This window comes from Paramormyrops kingsleyae, chromosome 10 (assembly GCF_048594095.1).
Source record: "Paramormyrops kingsleyae isolate MSU_618 chromosome 10, PKINGS_0.4, whole genome shotgun sequence".
Taxonomy (NCBI): Eukaryota; Metazoa; Chordata; class Actinopteri; order Osteoglossiformes; family Mormyridae; genus Paramormyrops; species Paramormyrops kingsleyae.
In genome coordinates this window covers 24,934,574-24,951,978 of record NC_132806.1, presented here as the reverse complement: position 1 = coordinate 24,951,978, position 17,405 = coordinate 24,934,574, and the positions used below count along the sequence as shown (strand labels likewise).

The following is a 17,405-nucleotide window of genomic DNA, read 5'->3' as shown; positions in this document are numbered from 1 at the left end:
AGAAAGTACATATTTATTCGTCAACGTTAGAGACAATGGGGAATTTTGTTATTTCTTTGATGTAATAGCTGACATATAAAAAATCTGTTACGTAGGCTATACATAAACGTTAGCATAGGTTTTTAATTTGGGGCACTTTGAATTTTCTACATAGGACGATCATATATAGCTGAGGAATCCGCGCCCACCACTCAGTTACATATATATTTAATTTTGAAGGCAAGTTTATACAGGTGGTGTAAATAGGTAAATGCCAGTGAAATGTTATCGCGCAAATTCTCAGTAGTGACAAGGGGACGCCTGTTTGAATTTACAAGAATTTGTTCACAAGGGATCACGTTTTTAAAAAAAAACGACCGCAGGGAAAAGGCTACGCGGGATCACCGAGGTAAATGGTATCTGAATGGCGGCCAGCCGAGTCCGGCAGCCATGCGCATGATGTATTAATAAAGAGCCGCAGGAGGAGGAAGGGACGTGGAGCGGCGCGCTCATTATGTCCGCAAACACCGAATGCACTTCTAGAGGAAAAATAACCAGTCCAAATTAAATTACACTAAAACGGCCCGCTTCTTTAAAGCTCAGAAGAAACTGGCCGATTTGACGGGATTTTAGAAAAAAAAAAATAGACCTATGAAAAAATGACTTCGGAGGAATGTTTCTCTAAACAGTCGGAAAAAAAATCAATTTATAAAACAGACTGATTGTGGTCAATTGGTGCCCTCCAAAATAGTGGAAAATGCGTGAGTGTTTATTTTTACTTTGTTACACCTTTGGAAGTTTAGTAAAAGGCGACAACCACCCCCCACAAAAAAAAAAAAAAAAAAATAGAAAGGGAAAAGGTCCTGCAATTGAACTGCCAGAGAACTTCGACATGCCATCGAGGTAACATATGCGAGTTTTTGGAAATCGCAGGAAAGGGATAATGGCTGATGCTTGGTAAGGCCAGGGAGAAACTCCCGTCTGTCCGCGGCCAGGCGGACTTTCATTAAAGGCCGAGTCTGCGGACGCCATCAGCCGGGCGGGGGTCGTGTCGCGCGGGCTGACGATTACTGAATCTGACGTTTCCCCGGAATCACACGACATGCCCAAAGCCCCCATTTGTCAGAATTATATAAATTCAATGTCGGTGTAATTGCCTCTGTTCTGATAACCATGTGTCAACAGCATGCACCTGTCTAATCAATTAAACGTTTCCGCTGTCCTAAATCAGATACACCTGTCGTTTTGCGCTTGATCATCGTAGGCTGCCCCCAAAATCACGCATTACCTTCCCTGTCATCCGAGGAGGCTTGAATTACAAACTGTGATTATTTGACAGTCTGGCTTTCATTACGTCTTTCCTCCTCTGTAGTCTGGGCCAAAGCGGTAATTAATTTGAGACGTTTACAGTGGAAGTACGCAGTGGATGGCGATTTAGGGGACAGTTACCGCTTTTAAGTATGCGGATGAAACGGTTTTATTTCTGCGAGTATGTCGGATCGTTTAGTTTAAAGTGGTGGACATAGCCTATATATATTGTTAACCAAGTTTCACGGTAGCCTCTTTTGGTTATCCGTTTCTAACTACTTTTTCTTATCTTTCCAAAGTTAGTCATTGAATAAAACTTAAGGTCAAATGTAGATATTTATATATAAGCTTAACAGCGAAGAACCGTGCACTTATTCACATTTAACACAGAAGGGTGTAAAAGACTTAAAGTAGGCTACGTAAAGAACAACTTGCGGCTATTAATGTAGCTCAAGTTAAAAACTTAAAAAAAACTGCGATCATTATTTTAAACATTATATCGACGCATCCTGTAATCACGAAAAACGTTTAAAATAGCATAGTTAAAATAGTTTGCTGATTTCATACAGCAGAAACACATTTTCATGTGATCCCCCCCACATCTTTTTTGAGGTGAGTCCAGGCTACTATTCGCCCCCACTTAAATTACACACAAGGACCAAGTATAAATAGCTTGTTACTGGCAGACCCTAAGGAAAAATTATTCACAAATTTGACATATTTGACAGGGCAAAATTACCATCACATTAAGAGCACGCATACATGTATGTACTTGAATGTCTGGGTTTGCTAAATTCTCGCTCTACTTGCAGGATAACGTAGAAAAAAAAGTCTATACCAAAGATACCAGAAAAGAAAGAGAGTTAGAAACCCGCTTTGTTTTATTTTTAACCTATAGCCTTTTTCCTCATCTGAGTGGGTGTGTATTCAGGAAAAATAATCTGTGTGGTGAATAAAGCAGAATTAATATACAGCTGTGGCAACCAGAGGTGACCAGAGTGCACTCAGAAATTTTGAAAGGCTCTGGATTAATTTAGAATTGTAACCATGAACAGTTTGCTGATCAAAAACCTTTAATAAATGAGACCCATTGCAATGGTATTTGCCTTTGCTCAGGAACACACGTCTGCTTGAAAATGTTTTGTGTTTGAAGCTTTCATTAGAACTTAGGGATGAAATGTGTAAAAAATTGAAAAAGTTAGGGAGCAGTTGGATTTATACACTCTCAGAAAAAAAGTGTCAAAATTTGTATACCTTTGCTTGTCACTGAGGATGTAGCCTTGTAATTGTACTTTTTAAGGTACAGAAATTGACTCTGATGAACATCACAAAGGTACAAACAGCATTAATGTACCATTAATGATACAGAAATGTTCCTCAGATTCCATTTCTGTACCTTAACAAGTACAATTACCTGCAGCTAATGGTACAATTGGCAGACCCTTGAGAGTACAGCCCCAGTGACCGGCAAAGGTACTTTTTACCCTTTTTTCTGAGTGTACTGAGTGACATAATGAGTCTTTTGCTGTTTATCCAGGCCTAAAGTAAAACAAAATGTGGTAAATTGCACGCAGGTGAATCCTTGATCAATTAGGAAGTTCATTGAGAAAAAGCCCAATCGTAGTTAATATTGGGCTGTTTTTTCCACAAACCACAGTATTGTCGGTCCCTGTTTGTGCTATTGCGGCTAAGCTGTAGAATACTGGGCTTCATGTCCAACATGCCACACTTCTAATGTGGTACCATCCCTGGTCCTCCTCTGGTTCGGGTCCGATTAGGCCGCTCATGCAAGGTTTACATTGGCTCATATTTTCTCTGCAAACTCAATAAAGAAGAGGTTACTTATCAGGTCAGCTTATGGGATGTGACTGAACGGTGTTGTTCAGCTTAAACTAAAACCAGCTGCTGGTGAAATTGAATTACGCCTGGTGTTTAATGTGAAAAGAACGGCTTCTTCTAACAGCTTGGTAAGGGGGGGCTCTCGCCTCCCCCAGAAAAGAGCCAGGACTTCCCCTGACCAGGCATGTGCTCTTTACATTTGTTCTTCCTCATCTTCTTCTTCGTGTTTTTGAATTTGTGGAAGCTGTCCAGAGTGTGCCATTCTTCAGCGAACATGATGGTCATCAGGAAGAGAACAGAAATTTTCTGACACCTGTCAAAAATTAACAGGTACATGAAGCAAGCAGTGTTTGTGTACATATGGCCATACATCACTGCAGTAAACATCCATCCATCTATCTATCTACTAGTCTAAAGTCTGGACACACCTACTGAAATTTGTTTTTCAATGACATAATCACACTAAGCCCACTTTGAGGTTATGCAAGTACTTTTTTATGTTGAGAGCAACGTAGCCAACTTGGTACTTGTGGAAACTCTTTCAGGACGTTTTGAGAAGTGGCTACATTTGGAAGCCGGTTGAAAGAATGCCGAAAGTCTACAATGCCATCATCAAAGCAAAAGGGAGCTATTCGGAGAAGTCCTACATTTGAGGAAATTTTGAGATGTTGAACACCTCTTGGTTGATGCAGTATTTGACATGTATTACTTCATTGCATCGAAGCCTTTTACTTTGAGATGTATAACATTGGTAAAACAGAGACTAATGCATTATTAGCAGTTTTGTCCAGACCTTTGATTGGTACGGTATGCATATATACTGTGCTTACAAAAAGTTTTGGGGCGCTTGCTTAATTCAGTATAAATTTGGCAAATTAATTGGCTTTATAACAAAAATCATCCATCGTCCAACCCGCTTATCCTACTGGGTCGTGGGGGTCTGGAGCCTATCCCGGAATCAACGGGCACGAGGCAGGGAACAACCCTGGATGGGGGGCCAGCCCATCGCAGGGCACACTCACACACCATTCACTCACACATGCACACCTAAGGGCAATTTAGCAACGCCAATCAGCCTCAGCATGTCTTTGGACTGTGGGGAGAAACCGGAGTACCTGGAGGAAACCCCACGACGACACGGGGAGAACATGCAAACTCCACACACATGTGACCCAGGCGGACACTCGAACCCGAGTCCCAGAGGTGTGAGGCAACAGTGCTAACTACTGCATCACCATGCCGCCCCACAAAAATCAGTACTTCATTTATTTACAAAAAATATCACATTAGACACAACCAGTAGTTTTGAATAAAACATGATTTTCAATTACTTATTAACTGAAACCCAAATTATAGTTCTAAAAGTGCTGTTCTGAGTTAAGTAGTTCATTGAGAGTAGTTTCATTGGGTGCTTTTTAATTAGTGACAGCTTTGCAACACCAAACATTTGTGTTTCGTTTCCCTTTGGTAGCAAGTGACTACAACTGCAATTAATAACAAGAGACCCAGAACAGAACTGAACTCTCTGTGTATATCACAGAGGTGCAGAGCTGCACCGTTTGCATGAAGAGGACCTTAGGGAGCGCAGCAGGGGTGATCTGCAGACTTTTCAGCGTCAGCTATGCCTGCCGTAAAAGTCGTGAACAAATGCGTGGTCAGAGGGGGGTCAGGGGAGTGTTTTGCTCGGCATGTGTCGACCACCTGTCCCAGTTACGTGGGGGGACAGTCGCTATCAGGTGACCATCGGGGAAAACGGGATTCGGTATGCCCTTTGTAGCCTGCCCAGTGGCAGACACATGACCCATGGCAACATTTATTAAAGACGGATTCACTTTGGTTGAACCCCCAACCCAATTCACACTTTTGTGATGTCATCCTACATGTAAGATTGGGACCTTGCAGCAGTCTATGTGAAGACTGACTGCAGGTAGGTCTAGGTTAACGGTCCTCATGGAGCCAAAATGGCAGCCAGGTTGGTGTCTCAAAACATGATAGCCTTGGCGCTTCATTTGTAAATCAGAAGGTGCCGGAAGGAGAAGGGAGAAGGGAAGGGTGGAGGTTCTGGAATGCGGACAAAACACGGTGCTGAAAACACGCCACGTGTTACTTTAAATGTAAAGTAATTGGACGTGAAATTGCATGAAAATTGGTTGGTAACTTTAAATACATATGTATTTTATTATTATTTTTATTTTATTTTATGTTATTGTTTTTATTTTTTTAAAACCAGACAGCTGCCAGATCTTTGCAAACAAGCGCTGGAACTGGGAAAGTAAAATCAAAGAGGAAAGCGTTCTGGCAGGATCCGGCACAAATTAAGCACTGTTGTTGACTCTGCCTTCTTAAGAAGATCAGGGGCATCATCCATGGTCGAGCTGATGAATTAATGACCTCTGCATGTGAAGGAACGGTAAAGAAACAGAATCATTAAGGCGGAGCTGGGGAGGTGAGTAACACCAAGGTCGCCCAAAAACTTCCACATGTGCCCGTCTCTTGTGGAGGAGGCATGGAACCTTCTGGGAAAAGTCTGGCAGGTCTCTGAAGGGACAACGAGAGCAATAGATGGATTCTAGGAGAAGACCCAAGCAGACCAATCCTCTATCTAAATACTCCTTTAGTCTTTAAATGTTGGATAATGGTTATATTAGGTTAAATGTTTTTTTGACTCATTGAATAAATGTTTAAATTTAAAGACATGGTGGGTTTCTATGGAAGGGGTGGTAAATTGTTTTGACAACACCCAGCCTTGCTCCCCCAGGCCTGAAGTTTTTTTTAAATTCTCTCTCGTTTTGGCTGTAGGGTCCCAGAAACAACAAACCCACCGCTGTTCACCCCCTTAAATATAACTCACCCCTGATGCCCCCCCCCAGTCATAATCTTCTGCAGGCGGCCCTGCATTATAGATGTAGGTTTCTGTTTGTATTCTGCTGTTCTTGACTTATTGAAAATGGGGGTGGTCAGGAGGGGGGGTGGTCAGGAGGGGGGGTGGGGAACAAGAAAGCAGTCCATAATCGTTACGTTGTTCCTCCATATAGCCCAGACACCATGCTGTAATTGGACCGCCGGCCCAGTTAAGCCCATCACAGGCTGGAATGGCCAGACCCGCCCAGCCCAGCATGGAGCCCTTGTCCAGTGGATGCCAGCTTTGTGGTTCTGTGACCCAGTTGTCCCGCAGTCTCTCTCCCATTGGACGCCACAAACCGGCCCTTCCAGCAACCCGGCAGAACCCCTGCTTCCCAAATAGTTTTGTTTCCTTCTGGAAGCATCAACCCGGCTTCCCCATTCCCCCCTCTGTTGGTACCCCCCCCCCCCTTCCTTGATGGCGTGGGAGGGGGGTGAAGTGCACAGATAGCTGTCAGCAAGTCTCAGGGAGTCGACTGGGCCCGACAAACGCCTTCCACATTCTGACCCTATCTGTCTGTCACCGCTGGGGCTCCCCTTTGGCCCCTCCAACCCCCCCCCTCAATCCCAGTGGAACTTGTGCTGAGCCTTGATCTCTTCTCCAGGCCTGAAGTCCCAGCAGGAGCACAAAGCGGCTGTGGAGATCCCCCTCATCCAATGTTTGTGTATTCTGAATTCTTGATGATTGCTCTTTCCCCAAACTGTGTGTGTGTGTGTGTGTGTGTGGGGGGGGGGGGGGGGGGGGGGGGCGCTCTCATTGGGCCAGGCAGGATGGTGGATAGTTTTGTTCAGAAAACACGTTTTCCATGTCTGGCCTGCAGCAGAGTCGGGAAGGTGGGGTTAGTGGTTAGGAAGAGCAGTGCTGGTGAGGTACGCCCCAGACCTTCCACATACCAAGTAACTGGAAACCAGCACACGGCAGGACACCCCTTTGTCAATCAGCTTCTGTTTCATTTATGGCTGGGTGAAGCATGCCTGTCATATTTCAAGACCAGAAAGTGAACCGTGGATTGACTGAGCAGTGCTTGGGCCATCCTGGCAACCGCCCGACTGGCCACCATTCATGTGCAAACGAATCCCCTGCAGTTGTGGTTGCCACTTGCGCGATCGTCCAACCCTACCTGCAGTCGTGGAAATGATGCCGGCCTTTGGGAAGAGACCTGACCTCCAGACAGGGGAGCGGGCAGGAGGACCGACACGGGTCGAATCGACTTGCTTCCTGTGCATGACAGGTGATTCATTCCGGGCAAAGGGCCCCGCCCTCAGCGCAGGACGGCCTCCCCCTGCCCATGATGCTCCTGGCTGACGAGTATCGAGTGGCCACTGCGGTGATTTAGTGCCGGCCTACTCTACACGGGTCCCGGCACCTGACTTTTAAGTGCCGCCCCAGGGTCAGGGTACCGGGGGCGGCCGCAGATGCCGTTGTCAATCCGGGATGCGCCTGCTGCGGGCCCCGGGGCCCTCGTCGCCTTGCTACTGGTAATTGATTTCAGGGGATGACCTACCCCTCCCCCTCCGCACTCGCACCCCGCCCCGGCAGCTAGCGCGGATCCCCCACATGGCCCGCTGGGTGCTGTCAGCGGTAATTCAATTAGAGACGCAGGAGTGTGACTAACTACAGCACGGCAAGCACTTTACCATCTGCTCGCGCTGCCGCATCCAGGCATGGCCGGGCCTTGGGCGCGACTACACAGAGCCACCGCGCATCGGGCTTCCCTCGCTCTCCGGATATACTGGATCAAGAGGCTGACGTCCTTTCGGGGATGGAAAAGCACTCCAGCCGGCGTCCTTGCAGGAACCCATGGTTGTCCTTTCTGACACTCATCGGCTCCTTGCGGGCCGTCCGTCCACCTGAGGCTGCCTGACTCTTACGTCACCCTGTTGTGACAATCGCCCACAAATGTGCCGCCAGACTCGGATGAGCGGCGACGTGGCGGCGAGCGATCTCCATGTCTCTCGATGTCTCTCTCTCGCCACGCGGCTCTTGGGCTTCTTCTCTCAGCTCAGCGGACGCACTGCCGGCGGTAGCAGGCGGCTCCCTCATGGTTAGTGAGTCTGAGTGAGCGAATGTAACATAGGCCTGTAACGGGAAACCGTCCCAAATGGGAGATAGTGCTTGGGGAGGTGGGGGCGCTGGTCGGCGTTAAGCAGAAGATGGGGAATGATGGAGCCAGCTGTGCCACAGAAAGGCAGTAAAAAGCCATTTAGGGGGAGAGTAAACAATCGGCGAGGATGCAACAGCCGCGGAACACAAGCCTTCTGTGTAGAGGTACCTGAGGAAGGCTTCTCCACCCCCCCGTGCTGAAGTGATTGGACACACGCGCTTCACAGCAGCGAGTGGAACCAACGCTAGGATTCCCGTGTCAGGAGACGAGGTCAAAATTGAATATATCAAACAGCATGCCGAGAGGCCTCACCACCCCCCCAGCACCCCCCCAGCACGGCCCATAAATGTACAGGGGGGAGGGGGCAGGGGAAGTGCCACGTTAGCCCCGTGTCATCACAGGGCCGTGTCCTCTCAGCGCGGCATCAGCATCCCCAGAGAATGACTGAGGAATGGTGTTGCTAGCGCCCCCCTCCTGCTACACCTTGTAAACGACCCCCAAGCCTGACTGATTCCGGAAGTCCATATGCATCCTTCAGCTGAGTCAAAGGCCCACATTCAGGAAAGACCGCAGGAGACATCTTGTCGAGAAACACTGTGGAGTATTATCTTGCAGAGGAACACTGCGAAGTATTAGATAAAGGGTTAGTTCTGTAGAGAAAGACAATAAGGTTGGGCCAGGGGCGGTGACATGAGGGACACTGGCCCATCTCAGTGGGAATACTTCCATCCATCTTCTGTACCTGCTTGTCCTATTCAGGGTCGCGAGGGACTCACAGGAAACTAAGGATGGGGGCAAATCCATCGCAAGGCTCTCTCTGTCTCTCTCTCTCTCTCACACACACACACACACAGTTTAGTAACTCCAATTCACCTTAGCATGTTTTACAGATTGTTGGGAGAACCTGGAGTACCTGGAAGAGACCCCACGATGACACAGGGAGAACCTGCAAACTCCACACACATACAGAGCCAAGGCGGAAACTCAAATGCTGGTCCCAGAGGTGTGAGGAAACAGCCCTAACCACTGCACCACTGTTGGGGGGGAATGGTTGCATTTTATAAATCTGGTCAAATATCCATCTGATGCCCAAAGGCCCCCTCCAGAGAAGCTGCTCCTGGGTTGGGCTTCAGTTTATGAGAAAAATCCAGGGTAAAAGCCCAGGTGGACAGAGGTGCTCAGCACAGTCACAAGCACAGTGTAGCTCAATGCTGTAGCACTGCTGAGAGCGAGTACAGGACAGCCAGTAAAGACAGAGCCCCTCACACCTAACATGGGCAGACAGGCTGTACAGTTGGGGGGGGGGGGGGTTATACCTGCCACTACAGCTGGTGGTACAAGTGGATGGGGCAGCGATTATACCAGGGAGCCATCTGTCCATCAGCGCCTGATTGTAATTGGCTGGGATACGGTCCGTCCGTGAGGCAGAGGTCAGGCGGTGCAGTGTTCAGCAAGGTGGGGGGGGGGGCGGGGTTACTCGGGGCATCCGTCGCGCGTGGGCCACAGCCGGCGCCTGAAATTGCTTGCAGCTGAGCATGAACACCCCCCCCCCCCCAACCGCAATGCCAATGATGACCTGGCATGCGAGCGGCCGAGGGCCACTTCCGACACAGGTGAGACATTTGACCCCTCATCTGTTTCTCGTCAGGGAAGGGTGGGGGGGGGGGTGCAGTGCTGGCTATTGAACAGCCAAGGCATTACTGGGGAACATCCCAGCGTTGGTAACCAGGTTGGCAACGGTCCAAGGGAAACAGACGCCACCTAGTCATGCTGCAAGCAGTCGGCCATTTTGTAGTTCTGGGGTAATTTTAACTGAAAAGGGGTGATCAGTATGTGCCCGCTGCCCAAATAAATGCCAGTCACTTTCATTCCCACATCTGAAAAGAAGCTTCTTGCTACAGGCCATCAGAGATAGGGAGTCTCCTGTAACCAGGTGTGAAAGAACATCACATCTCCCTGGTCGGAGCTGGCAGCCCTCAGAACATAGAGCTCATGCGGAACATAGTGCAGGGTGGGGAGGATTTAGCTTAGCGCTTCTGACTGAAAGCGGGGCGACATTTTTGGAATTACAGGAAAACCAAGAGCAGTTACTCCCACAGATAGCAGCAGGTGCCACGTCAGTCATTGAATATGGATTTGTCAAGCAGTCAGTGTGACATTTTCGTGCGCTTTAATCTCACACCCTAAAGGCGCGTTTACGCGCTGATCGGCACCAGGCACAAAGCACGCAGGGATGCAATTAAAGCGAAGATCTTTTCATTCTGGCATCCTGGGAAGCTTCTGACATGCGAGGTGGAAATGAGACCTGGATTTAAAAGGCAGAGCTGCTGTAACATGAAGAGAAAAAAAAAAAAACAATTAGAAGTGGGCCCCCCCAAGGACAGACAATAGGTGCATTCATGGTGGCAACAGTGCATGTGATTGGAGGGGAAAGGAGCCGAGAGCTCAGTGTGAACAAGCCCTCCTTGTGAGGAGCATCTGGATGGAGATGTGACCTTCAGGTACAGGACAGCTTGACCTCCACGCACACACACCTGCTTTTATCTAAGCAAAATCAAATCACTGGTACCATTTATGGAAGCATTCCTGTCCCATGCTTCACATTGACCAATCAAACGTAGGCAACCAGAATTTCAAAAAGCACTAGGGGTGGGGCTTCAAAGTGTGTGCAGAATGACACAGTAACTGTGCCCCCACCACTAAGTCATGTCAAAAATAGTTTATTGATTCTATTGAAATGCAAGGTCACACAGTGATATTCCAGTAAGACTTCAAACAGTAGCAGTTAGATGCAAAGTTACATTATATATATATATATATATATATATATATATATATATATATATATATATATATATATATATATATATATATATATATATATATCTCTCATCGCAGTCTTTGAAATTCAAACTTAAGGAAAGTTTTTGAAATATCAAGTGAAATATTCAACACAGGAGCTTTCGATCACCAAAACTGGAACCTTCTTTGCAGGAAGGTTGACGGTCACCATCCAGGATGATTTCTCTGCGACACACAGGCATGTTTCACCCATAATGCCACGAGGCTCCCAATCATCTCTCATCCATGCGGCTGCTGCTCGAAAACATGCATCACACACAGTAATGCAGAAATACACAAACTAAGAGAATAAAAATATGCCTACATTATATTGCATATATGTATATATATGTTAATGTTGCATGTTTATATTTATGTTTATACATATATACACACACACACTGTAAATAAGGATGTAGTATACATACCTACACCTTTATTGCAGTTATAATATAAATATACAGTGATCCCCTGCTAAATATGCAGTAAATATGCAGTGATTTTCCCCCGACGCGTGACAGTTCTCTGCGTGTCGCGTACCTTGCTTGTGATCCGATTGTTTTCATTCTGTTTTAAGCCCTACGACGGCTCCCAAGCGTCCTGCATCTTCTAAGCCTTCTGGTAGTAGTGAGCCTAAGCGCCAGAGGAGGACCTTGACCATTCAGGAGAAGGTAAAACTCCTGGATATGCTTCTGGAAGGAAAGCGTTACGCGGACGTCGCTCGCCATTATGGCTTGAATGAATCGACGATACGATACATCAAGAAGGATGAAAAGAATATAAGCGCATCACTTTCCTTTAGTCAAACAGGAAAGAGGGTGGCAGCTCCTCGGAATAAAGCCGTCGTTAAAATGGAATCACATACGCATACGTATACATTACGTATTATTATTATGTTACTCATATCCTTAGCCCGACATCCACATATCATATGTGTTGTTTTAATAAGTTTACATGTGTTTAAAGCTTGTCTTTCTATAGCGCGGATTTTCACCTATCACTGATGGGTCTGGAACGCATCTTCCGAGATAGGCGGGGATCACTGTATATATTTTACCTTCACATTATCCCCCCCTGCCGTGTGTGAAAACAGAAAAATTAAATAGTCTTCAGTCCTGAATAGCCCACAGTGACAGGGCAATCCTCAGAGTCAGAAAGTAAGGGGGGGGGATGTCCAGGGGTCTTCAGTGAACGTTCAAGGCTGAGGTCAGAAGATCCAGGCTTCCTGTCAGCAACGAGGTGCTTAGGCTCTGCTACACCTGGTCCCTGAGCTTGGCCAGCCTCTGTGACAGCTCGTCCTGGAAGGAGGGGGGGGCGGGGGGGGGGGGGACAGAAAGCCAGCATCATGTGTTAACAGCAGCTTTCAAACAGATCCTCTACACAGCTATGATGAGCTGCGAGCCATTAACCAATGGCATGGGCCTGTGGTGTCGCTGCGGGGGACGGGCCGGTGCGTACCTGCTCTGTGGACGCCACGCTGGTCCCCACTGACCCCGTCTGACCCTGGGGGAGTTCCATGTTTAGCTCCAACCTGCGGGAACAAGCAGGGACGGGCCGTGCGTCAGGCGGAGGATTCGCCGATCTGCCGAGTGTCTCTCCCGGAGCATCCCGCTGGCGAAGGCAGCTGGCATGGGGAGTACAGCCCCCCCCCCCCCCGACTCACACCCTGGTGCCTCCGGAGCTATTCTCAGCAAATTCCCCAGCACTTAATGCAAACCCACGCTTTCCAGCCGAGTTCTCCGGTCCGGCCCAAGGCCTGGGGGGCCCGATGCCTTTAGGGGGGCCTACTTTCCGCAAGAATTTATGGGGGGGGGGCAGCTATAAACCAGTGAAGTTAGGGGCCACGTCTTACCCGGCTTCGTCAGCCATCTCGTGCATCAGACTCTCGACCTCGTTCTAGGATAAACAAAGACCAGCGTCATCACAACAAAGAGATGAATCTGCAACACAGACTTCTGTGCCAAGCCAGGAGGCTTACAGCTTTAGTACAAGCATACAGCAACACAAAGGCATGAAAGTTAACAACACAAATATAAACAATGTAGGGCACAATTTCCACGGAAGCAATTATGAGGATAGATTTATCGGTACACAAATGCCCTCTGGTCCTGGCATCCTATCCAGGCTGTCGTCAGCCTCCAGCCCTGCGCTTCCGGCAGTAGCTTCCAGGCTCATCGTGATTCTGTACTGAATCAACTGCTTTGAAAATAGATGGATGACTGGATATATGTGCCGTGACTAATTTTTAATTCATACTACACCCCACCCTGATTGATGAACAAGAGATGAAGTAGAGCTGGTACAGAGCTCGCGTCTGCCGGCTGCTTGACTCAGGATGTCGGCGAGTGGCCCAAACTACCGGCACAGACAGTGAATCAACTGCAGGCTCTGAATTCAGACCGGGGACTTGGACACAAATCCATTAAAGAGCAAACTCATTTCCTCCAAGAACAGAGAGGAGAAAACAGGAAAAAGGTGCCCATTATCTCTCTCTGCTCTGCACACCCCCAAGCTGGAAATTATGTGTCTTTTCCAAGAGCCCAAAACCACTTTGTTGCAAGGTTGTATAAAAGGTTTGCATATCTACAAGTGTCTGACAGGTTCTCAATGGAAAAGGGTTGCTGCATAATGACTTTATGGCTTCCTTCCACACTTGGCCAATTTTTATAAGAATTACTGTAACTTCACTGCCCATATGAACAATAACAATGTTGATTAAAATATTATTTAACTGACAGTTTGCATGCATGACCACAAGAGGGCAGCACTATCCAGGTAGTGATATTTTTTCCACTTGTGAATGCTTTCCGAAGATCTGCAGGGTAGCATAAAGATAGATGTGCCAATTAGACAGCGGTGCCAAGCCTGGAGGCGGGGCCTGTTGTTCACGCGGCCTGAGTGAAGGGCGGGGACGGGGCGAGGCCCTACCTGCGGGGTGGTCAGTGTGGTCGTGCTGCTCATTGTATCCTCCATCTGTGCTGTCTGCACATCAAGTGTCTCAAACTGCTGCTCAAATTTGTCCATCAGGGCTGAGACCTGTTGCGACCAGAGGGGGGGGCAGCATAATTTAGCAAGGAAACACGGCTTTCGAGTCAGAAAAATATGGGGGTAGTTTCCACATGGCTGTCACACAGTTCTGGAAAGTTCTCCCCCTTCCCAAATATCCTGGTGAATACACGCAGGGATGGCCATGGGCGTTCCTCACCTTCTCCAAGTTCATGGTCTTCAGAGTGGCATCCATGGACTTCACCACTCCAGCCATCGATTTGGTGACCTGGGAAACAGACAGCATTGGTCTCAATGTGCTTGCCCTCCCCCTCCCCTCAGCCCTCACTGGGACTGGAGAGAAACACACAGCTCAACACAGCCCCATAAATTAAAAAAAAAAAAATTAAAATCAATAGAACTGAAGAACAACCCCTCTGGAGCACAGAACTACACAGAACATTGCAAACACTGAACCTCTGCATCCATCATCTATGTGCTGCAGGAATAGTACCAAGGGGGTTGTGATGGTACAGATGAACAACGTGTATCACTGAGGCAGGGACAGGCCACCCAGTCCCCCCCACCCCCAAACACTGACCACTGCCTATGGTGACTAAACAACAACCCATACCTTGCACAAATGACGCAAATGACTGAGTTACCAAAACGACACATAGTTTGGCCTTTCTGCCACAACCGGTCGCAAGGGCGGACACTGACACGGATACACAGGTAACCCCAGACTCCACTGCTAATTTAAACGCAGCATGGGCTCGATATAAATGACGATCAGCAGCGAGCCTCCATCCAGACCTCCAGCGTTACAAGCACAGCCAATCGATGTTCCCTGTCGCTTTAATCAAGTGATCGTGACCTGTGTATCCGACTGCGTCTGGGCAGACAGACCCAGAGGCTTGCGGCTCCAAACTACTGAAAGCATCCCACCATGTCACCTTTGATAACAGCTCACACCAGATCGCTTTGGAAAATATCCAGCTGCATTGATGACTAACCACAGAGTCACTACACAGACGGTATTCGCCCTGAGGTTCATGCTTTTTGCTGTGTAAAAAAACATTTATTTGCCCATCATTTCTGGTAGGCATTAAAGCAGCCTTCTGATTGGCAGGACAGGGTTTACAACAACACAGGTCCTGGAATGGGAACTGGGGCCACAAACTGCAGCAGATCTTAAATGGCGAAAAACTGTAAGTTAGCATAAAAGCAGCTATTAGGTGACAGCAAAAAATGCCCTGAATGAATAACACCCAAGGCACATAATGTGAGCATTAAAGCCATTCAGGCAAGACAGTGAGGTTATTATCTTAAAGCAGGGAGCTGCAACCCCCCTCCCCCATATTGTGGCATATTTCCGGCCGATGATGCGCTTTGCATCTTCTCTCCGCACCATGCCAGCTAACGTGCCTATTATTCACCCTGACCCGCAAGTCATATCGGATAAAGGTGTGCGTCGAATAAATAAATGTCAATGCACTATACAGTGCAGCGTTTACGCAGCAGTGTTTCAAAAGGGTGGGGGGGGGGGGAACGTGAGCCGTGAGGGAACAGCGACTGACTACCGCAGCGGATGAGTCACAGGGCCACTCTACCTTGTTCATGGTGACGGCTGTTTGGACCCTGGCAGCCACAGCGTCCACGCGGGCGCTCATGCGCAGGAAGTTGATGGACTGGTTCTTCTGTCGGATGGCGTTCTCTGCATGTATCCGGGCCACCTCCATGTTGCCTTTCTGAATGGCCTGAACACCCAGGGACGGGGGAGCTGATTTAATCCCACCCCTGTCCATAATGCCCCCCCACCCCATTGCCACAGCTGCCAGCCCCCCCACCTACCTTCTTCACTTTGGCTTTCTCAGTCTTCTCCTCTTTGTCGCACTTTTTCGAGTTTCGCTGTAGCTCCTTGGCGGCAAACTTGAGGTTGAACAAATGTTCTGAGATCGGAGGTCAGGGAGATCAACAACACAGCATGTCCAAGACAAAAACCTAACCCGGCACATCACGTAGATACATACAAAACATGACACTTTGCTATAATGCTGGATTTATTGATTAATAATCCCGTCGCCCTCTAGTTAAGGAACGTGCGCTGGTACTAGACTAGATCAAAATCCCATTCGTCGTTCCCTATCTGGACCTTAACCAAAACACAGTAATGGGCCAGCCATCTAGAATGAGTGTTAAAGGGGGTTTGTCTAAAGACAAACACTGATTCGGAAGTTGGCAGTTTGTACCTCACCGAAATGTGGAGGGAAAGCTTAGTGCAGGACACACTGCGGTGACACACGACTGACGAGGCAACTATGGATTACTGGGCACATCGAGATCAACAGTTGAATGTGCTTCGTATGTTTATAAATGGAAAATATGCGTCTCCTGGCATCCTTGTGAAACAGTCTACAAAGGGACTCTAGTTATACACGTAATAATTACAGTGAACCTCTCAGGCAAAAGGCGTCATCAGCCCTGGCCTGACAATTACGCTCCATTTATCTTAATAATCCAGTGTGTAATTACTCGTTAGCTGCGAAGCTTTACGCAACGTTTTCCATTGTAATACATTTCAGGACATAACGGTCTTCTCAATGTATCCACTGATGTCATACGATCAGCTAATATTGTTGTCAGCCCTTTGACGAAGATACATTAAACAGTACATAACGTTTAACTAACCTAATTACAGGCCGAGCGATGATCTCCTGGATATCCTGTCTTAAGTCATTTAAGTAAAGCGTACCGAAAATAAAGCGTCTCCAACATATCGGACATGACTAAGCTGCAAGCCGGCTTTCTTTACTCAATGCTGCAGTAGGCCTAGAGACTCCGGCTAACATGCTAACTGTGTCTCCCGGCCCCTTTTGAAAAGGATACTTTCCATATTCGACATGATTTTCGTCTTTGCTGGGGCTCGCTCGGAGCTCCTAAGCCTAAATTTCTGCGTGCGTGTGAGAAACGACGCTTCCCGACTTTCATTCGCTTCCCCCCTGCGATGCTTCACTCTTTTTTTCCGAATCAACACTTCCGGCTACACGCCGCCGCCATTGTGTCGTCACGTGGCCCCGCCCCTATAGGCGTCGTTCTTTGACGACGTCATAACTACTACCCAGTTCGAGGGAGGGGAGGAAAGGTGCGCATGGATTTTTTTTAGACTTTGTAGTTCGTTACGGAACAAATTTAGTGACGTCAATATTTTATTTTGGGAACGAGTTGATTGACCTTTTATCTAGAACATCTGCTTAAGGGAAACATTTTTCCTCCCATCTCTGTGAAAGCCTACCAGCCTATCATTTCGCAACATGTTAGGATCTGTAATTTTAACGGCTACCTACCTCTTAATGTGGGATTCACATGGCGAATATTTTAGACTGAGTAACGTCTAATAAACGTTAATAAAAATGAAAAAGGTGGTAGTGTATAACTAGAAATAAA

General features: G+C 47.6%; 1 protein-coding gene and 1 long non-coding RNA gene across 2 annotated transcripts; one reads left to right on the top strand and one right to left on the bottom strand.

The window, feature by feature from the left end:
• Positions 1-475: 475 nt before the first annotated feature.
• Positions 476-3,880, top strand: LOC111846299 (uncharacterized). Its single transcript, XR_002838857.2, has 3 exons — positions 476-882; positions 3,371-3,456; positions 3,672-3,880. It is a non-coding gene; the product is annotated as an uncharacterized lncRNA (long non-coding RNA).
• Positions 3,881-10,996: 7,116 nt separating this feature from the next.
• On the bottom strand, positions 10,997-17,041 carry LOC111846305 (charged multivesicular body protein 1b). The gene is made up of 8 exons (XM_072717575.1): positions 16,848-17,041; positions 15,813-15,910; positions 15,572-15,718; positions 14,179-14,247; positions 13,902-14,009; positions 12,826-12,869; positions 12,432-12,504; positions 10,997-12,271 (listed from the first exon to the last, which is right to left on the bottom strand). Exons 1-8 carry the CDS (start codon positions 16,861-16,863, stop codon positions 12,227-12,229), a joined length of 600 nt encoding a protein of 199 aa, XP_072573676.1. The 5' UTR covers positions 16,864-17,041; the 3' UTR covers positions 10,997-12,226.
• Positions 17,042-17,405: the final 364 nt, after the last annotated feature.

Bases quoted from the DNA above. Each gene is read 5' to 3' on its own strand.
- LOC111846305 (XM_072717575.1), bottom strand. The intron at 15,719-15,812 runs GTAGGTGGGGGG...CTGGGTGTTCAG, and splicing joins AGAAAGCCAAAGTGAAGAAG to GCCATTCAGAAAGGCAACAT. The intron at 12,505-12,825 runs GTAAGACGTGGC...TTGTTCCCGCAG, and splicing joins GAGATGGCTGACGAAGCCGG to GTTGGAGCTAAACATGGAAC.